Here is a 6,155-nt window from a genome sequence, read left to right as displayed (position 1 = left end):
GGCCAGTACTGGGTGTTACTGGAGGCACTGGGAGCACTCGGAGTCAGTACTGGGGGCACTGGGGAAAGTACTGGAGCACTAGGATTTGATACTGGGAGCTGGTACTTGGTGCTACTGCAGGCATGGGGCAGGGGACGGACTCTACAGGGGACACTGGGGGTGGTAGTGGACGATACCGGGCCGTACTGGGAACACTTTAGTCGGTACAGGGGGCAACGGGGGTGGTACCAGCCTCCCGGGAGGCACCGGTGTCAGTGCTGGGAGGTGCGGGGCTACACTGGGGGTAGTACTGGGCACGCTGGGGCGGCGCAGGGCTGTACTGGGGGAGCTGGGCGGGCTCCTTCCGCCCCCTGGCGGCCGAGGTCGGCGCTGCACCAGCCCGGCGGTGCGGGGGGGCACTGGGGACAGCGCGGGGGGGTCGGGACACGGGGGCACTGGGCTCTACTGGGGACACCTGGGGGAGTCCTGGCAGGGCCTGGGGACGCTGGGGGCCGGGGCGTGGGGCACAGAGGGGTTACTGGGATGTTCCTGGGGACACTAAGTCTTGCTGGTGTGGCCACGGTGGCAGCGCTGGGGACGCGGGAGGGGGGAACTGGTGGCCCAAGCACACTGGGGAGGGGCACCGAGCGGCCTGGGGGCATTGGAGGGGTCACTGTGGTTGGTGTGGGAGCACGGGGGTGGCACTGGGGTGCCCCTGGACACTGGGCAAGGTTTTTTGGGGGGACATATCCTGAGAACACTTTGGGGGGAATGGGATTGCCTGGGGACACTGGGGGGATACTGGGATTTCTCCTTGGGGAGTGTTACTGGGCTTGGAGACCCTGGGGATGGTACTCGGGCACCCCCTGAGAGCATTGTGCAAGTGTTGCTGGAGGCAACTGGGGACACTCCAGAGAGTGATGCTGGGCTGGTTGGTGACACTGGAAGTGTACTGGTGGGTAGCTGGGGACACTAAGGAGTACACCCGGGAGGCCTGGGGACATTGGTGGAGGGTCCTGGAAGGGGGTCTGGGGGCACGGGGTGGGGTGACTGGGGCTGGCATTTGATCACAGAGGGAGGGGCTCCTGGGGACACTGGGCACAGGGACCTGGGGACACTGGGATGGTTTACTGGAGGGGACTGTGGGCACTGGTCCAGAGCAGGGGGTATGACCAGCGTGAGCTGGGGACAATGGGGCCATTTCCACCCACTGCCCCCAGCCTCTACCAGACCCCAGAGGAGTCCCCCAGCTCCAAGCCCCCCACTCCAGGCTCCACAGCAAAGCCAGAGCTAGGTGGGGGTCCCACATCCCCGGAGGTGGCCGGGTCACAGCCCCAGGGCAGGGGCAAAGCGGGGGGCTGGCCGGCCTTGGGCCCCCCCGGCAGAAGCGCTGACGCTGGGAGCTGCAGGATTGCTGAGCTCAGCCCGCTGCAGATTTAAGGGGGTTTATCTGGGGAGGCCGGGAGGGGGGGCCCCAGCTTAAGCCACGGGTGCTGAGCGCAGCACCCTGCCGGGCGGCCCCCCAGGACCTTGGCCCCGTCCTTGGCCCACATTGGGTGGGCAGTGGTGGCAGCGGGGCAGTCGGTGGCGGGCGCGGCGGGCGCAGGGACGCGAGCGCTGGAGGCGGCGGGGGGCTGGAGCTCATTGCCCATCCTGGTGCTGACCTCCAAGGAGCGGGTGAGCCGCAGGGCCGCGGGGCCGAGGATGGGCGCCGGGGCCAGCGCCGAGGAGAAGCACTCCCGCGAGCTGGAGAAGAAGCTCAAGGAGGACGCTGAGAAGGATGCCAGGACCGTCAAACTGCTGCTACTGGGTATGGGGGGGGACACCCTGAGGGAGATACCCATCCTTTGTGCAGCTCACCCCAACAGCCCACCCAATGTTCCTCTGACACTTCCCAGCACCCCTCAACCCAACCTGTCCACCCCAACAGCACCCCCATTCCCAGGCAGCCCTAAATCCAACCTGCCCACCTCAACAGCCCACCCAAAGTTTCCCTGATGCCTCCAGCACCCCTAAACCCAACCAGCCTACACCAACAGTCCACCCAACAGCCCCCTGCTCCTAAGCACCCCTAAAACCAACCAGCCCACCCTAAAAGGCCACCCAATGTTTCTCTTGCCCCGCTGGCACCCCTAAACCCAACCAGGCCACCCCAACAGCCCCCCATTCCCAGGGTCCCCTAAACCAGCTCATCTCAACAACTTGCACACCAGCTCCCCCCCGCTCCCCTCCCACCAGGCACCCCAAACCCAACAACCCATCTGAACAGCCCAAGCTAAGAACTCCCAGCTTCCAGGTGTCCCCCAAACCCAACCAGCCCTCCCAACATCCCCCCCACTCCCAGCCCCCCCAACCTCAACCAACCTATCTCAAGAGCTTTCACCAACACCACGTACCAGCACCCCAACCCAGCAGCCTCCCTCATCCTCCTATGCACCCCCATGCAGCTCACATCACCACCCCTGTGTCTGTCCCTACAGTCCCCCAGAACTGTGGGTCCCTCCCAGTCCCTCCCAGCTGCCCCAGTGGTGCCCAAGGACTGGGGTGCCCTGGATGTCGTGGGGCCATGGGTGCCATCGCTGCCCTCCTGGCCCAGCCCAGGGCACGTCCTCCTGCCCTGCACAGTCTTGGGGCATCGGGTGGTGGGTGGTGGGGTTGCGATGCCACCATGTCCCCTACCCCTCCCTGGGTTCCCGAGTATGTCCCCGGCTGAGCTGCCACAGATCCCATTAGCCACAATAGCTCAGCCCAACCCTAATGCCTGCTGGCACCAGGCTGTAATCCCCCTGCCCTGAGCCATGGACCTGGCATGGCCACCAGGGCCCCCCAGCCGTGCCAGGCACCGGGGGTCCCAGGGGTCCAGCGCGGGGCACAGCCAGGGGTGCCCTTGCCGTGGGCACTGCCATGACCCGTGCTTTGTCCCCGCAGGAGCAGGGGAGTCGGGGAAGAGCACCATCGTCAAGCAGATGAAGTAAGTGCGAAGGGGTGCCACTTGGCCGTGCCTCACCGTGCCATGTGCCTGCCCCATGCCACAGCCACGGGGTGCACCCACCCCTTAGTGCCTTGCTCAACCCACAGCGCCCAGCTCAGTCCCATACTGCACCCATGGGTCATCCCGTCCACCAGTGCTCCACCCACCCCTATGCTGCACCCGTGGGTGCCCCCCACCCCGCAGCACCCAGCTCAGCCCCACGCCCCCCCTCCCTTGCCAGGATCATCCACCAGGACGGTTACTCACTGGAGGAATGCCTGGAGTTCATCGCCATCATCTACAGCAACACGCTCCAGTCCATGCTGGCCATCGTGCGGGCCATGACCACCCTCAACATCCAGTATGGGGACTCGGCTCGCCAGGTGAGAAGCACCCCATGCTGGGCAGGGGGGTGTCCCCCAGCTCCCCAGCCCCACTGAGCCCTTCTCCCTTGTAGGACGATGCCCGCAAGCTGCTGCACCTCTCAGACACCATTGAGGAGGGCACCATGCCCAAGGAGTTGTCGGACATCATCGGGCGGCTCTGGAAGGACACAGGCATCCAAGCCTGCTTCGACCGCGCTTCTGAGTACCAGCTCAATGACTCGGCTGGCTAGTACGTAGTGGGGGTGGTTTTGGGGGTGGGCTGTCGGGTCTGGGGTTGCCAACCCCTGTCTCGTGCCTGCTGTGTGCCTGGCCAGCTACCTGTCAGACCTGGAGCGCCTGGTGACCCCCGGCTACGTCCCCACGGAGCAGGATGTGCTGCGCTCTCGCGTCAAGACCACTGGCATCATCGAGACCCAGTTCTCCTTCAAAGACCTCAACTTCAGGTGAGGGCCGAGCCCCCGGTGAGGGCTGGTGCCAGGATGGTGGGCAGGGGTTGGGGGGTGCTGACCCCCTCTTGTCTTGTCCAGGATGTTTGATGTGGGTGGCCAGCGCTCGGAGCGGAAGAAGTGGATCCACTGCTTCGAGGGGGTGACCTGCATCATCTTCATCGCGGCCCTCAGCGCCTACGACATGGTGCTGGTGGAGGATGACGAAGTGGTGAGGAAAGCTCACCACCCTATACCGCCTCCGCTTTGTCCCCGTCACAATGTGGGGGGTCACCATGGGGCTGTGTCCCTCCACAGAACCGCATGCACGAGAGCCTGCACCTCTTCAATAGCATCTGCAACCACCGCTACTTTGCCACCACCTCCATCGTCCTCTTCCTCAACAAGAAGGATGTCTTCCTGGAGAAGATCAAGAAGGCCCATCTCAGCATCTGCTTTCCCGACTACGACGGTGAGGGTGGCAGCGGCTCTCCCGGCGGGTGCAGGGTGGGTGGTGGTGGGGTGCGGTGAAGGGTTGGGTGCCAGCACCCTGCAGCAGCCACCCACCAGGTGTCCTCAGCACCCCATGCAAGCGATGCTGCACTAGCCTTGCTCACGGACCAAGCAAGGTTTGCCCACCCAGGGGAGCGTTGGGTGACGCTGGGCCAGCACCCGTGGCGGGGGGACCCATGGCTCGGGAAGGGACCCCGCTCACTGCCACGCCACTAGGTCCCAACACCTACGACGACGCGGGTAACTACATCAAGCTGCAGTTCCTGGAGCTGAACATGCGGCGGGACGTGAAGGAGATCTACTCCCACATGACCTGCGCCACCGATACCGAGAACGTCAAGTTCGTCTTTGACGCCGTCACTGACATCATCATCAAGGAGAACCTCAAGGATTGCGGGCTGTTCTGAGCCCCAGCCCCAGCCCCCCCTCCCCAGCCCAGGCCTCCCCCTCCCCTGGAGCCCAGCCCCACCGCTGCCCCCAGCCCACCTCTGCAACCATCTCCACTTGCCCCAAACCCCTGGGATTTGACCCACTCGGCCCTGGAGCCACCCCTGGGTGGGGGGCATGGCCCCGCTCCCCCTCCCCACCAGCCCTCCCGCCGGCCAGTGCTGTGGGGCACCCAGTGCTGCTGGGTTCTGGGGGACACTGGGTGAGCTTGGGTGCTGGGGGTCCCTGGGTTCCCTTTGGAACTGGTGGGGTCCCTGGATTCCCTTTGGAGCTGGGGGTGCTGGGGGGTCCCTTGGGGGGGGCTGAGGATCCCTGAGTGCCACTCGGAGCTGAGGGGTGGTGGGGAGTCCTGGGGGTCCCTGTGCAGTCCTTGGAGCTGGGGGGTCCTAGGGGTCCCTGGGTTCCCTTTGGAGCTGGTGGGGTACTGAGGGGTCCTGGGGGTCCCTGGATACCCCTTGAGGCTGAGGGTTCCTAGGGGCCCCTGGGTTCCCTTCCGAGCTGGGGGTGCTAGGGGTCCCCAGATGACCCTTGGTGCTGAGGAGGCTGGGGGTCTCTGGGTGCCCCTTGGTGCTGGGTGAAACTTGGGGTGCTGAGGGTCCCTGGTAGCCCTTGGAGCTGAGGGGTGGTGGGGGCTCCCCTGGGTGCTGGGGGGTCCTGGAATTCCCTGGGTACCCCTTAGAGCTGGGGGGTGCTGCGGGTGCCTTGGGTCCCGGGTGTCCATGGGTGTCCCCTGGAGCTGGGGGGTCCCTGTGGGCTGCTGGGTGCAAGATCTCCTTCAGGGCCACAGGTCACTGGGTGTCCCCGAGGACTGCGTGGTACTGGGGTCCCCTGGGTGCCACCGTTCCCCTGCTACAGGGCCAGTGGGTGATCATGCCCCCCCCCCCCAGCAGCACCCACAGCTGCTGAGCCAGCACCCCCGGGGGACCTCAGCCCCCCGGCAACATCCCAGCTCCCTCCCCAAGGGTCCCGCTGCTACCCTCACTTCCCACACCCAGGGGATGCTGCCAAGCCCCCAGGGTGATGCCAGCCCACCCCGTGTCCCTCTCCCACCCCCGGGCCCCTCCAGTCCTCCTGCAGAGGTGAAACACCCATGCCCACCCCCGGGTCACAGGGGAGGGAGGGGTCAGTATATATATTTTTCTTCTCTTTTTTTTTTTTTTTCCTTTCTACATTTTATTATTTCAAACCATGTGAACAATTCGGTAAAACATCCTGTGGGAAAAGCGAGGCCGCGGGCACCAGCTGAGGGGGCCCCCCCGGGCCGGGGGGGGACAGCGGGGGCCGCTCTGTACAGCGGGCTCTCCTCGCCCAATGCAACAGCTAGCCCTACAAAACTAGGCTTAGAAAGAAGGGGGGGGTGGAATACAGGCAGCGGGCAGCAGCCCCCTGCCCGCCCTCCTGCCCGGCCACTGCCTGCCGGGGGCTGCCCATCCC

At 65.3% G+C, this 6,155-nt stretch overlaps 1 protein-coding gene across 1 annotated transcript; it reads left to right on the top strand.

Annotated features, from left to right (window-relative positions):
• The first annotated feature begins 1,495 nt into the window (after positions 1–1,495).
• Positions 1,496–6,082, top strand: GNAT1 (G protein subunit alpha transducin 1). The gene is made up of 8 exons (XM_069812373.1): positions 1,496–1,789; positions 2,908–2,950; positions 3,192–3,333; positions 3,408–3,565; positions 3,651–3,779; positions 3,864–3,993; positions 4,080–4,233; positions 4,491–6,082. Exons 1-8 carry the CDS (start codon positions 1,684–1,686, stop codon positions 4,679–4,681), a joined length of 1,053 nt encoding a protein of 350 aa, XP_069668474.1. The 5' UTR covers positions 1,496–1,683; the 3' UTR covers positions 4,682–6,082.
• Positions 6,083–6,155: the final 73 nt, after the last annotated feature.

The sequence above is a fragment of the Haliaeetus albicilla genome, chromosome 24 (assembly GCF_947461875.1).
Source record: "Haliaeetus albicilla chromosome 24, bHalAlb1.1, whole genome shotgun sequence".
Classification (NCBI taxonomy): Eukaryota; Metazoa; Chordata; class Aves; order Accipitriformes; family Accipitridae; genus Haliaeetus; species Haliaeetus albicilla.
This window is presented reverse-complemented; position numbering and strand designations above follow the sequence as displayed.

What these genes read in the sequence shown, in the direction of transcription:
- GNAT1 (XM_069812373.1), top strand. Translation starts at nt 1,684, where the DNA reads ATGGGCGCCGGGGCCAGCGCCGAGGAGAAGCACTCCCGCGAGCTGGAG. An exon ending in CTCAATGACTCGGCTGGCTA is followed by an intron (nt 3,566 to 3,650) that starts GTACGTAGTGGG and finishes GTGCCTGGCCAG; the next exon opens with CTACCTGTCAGACCTGGAGC. An exon ending in TGGTGGAGGATGACGAAGTG is followed by an intron (nt 3,994 to 4,079) that starts GTGAGGAAAGCT and finishes GTCCCTCCACAG; the next exon opens with AACCGCATGCACGAGAGCCT.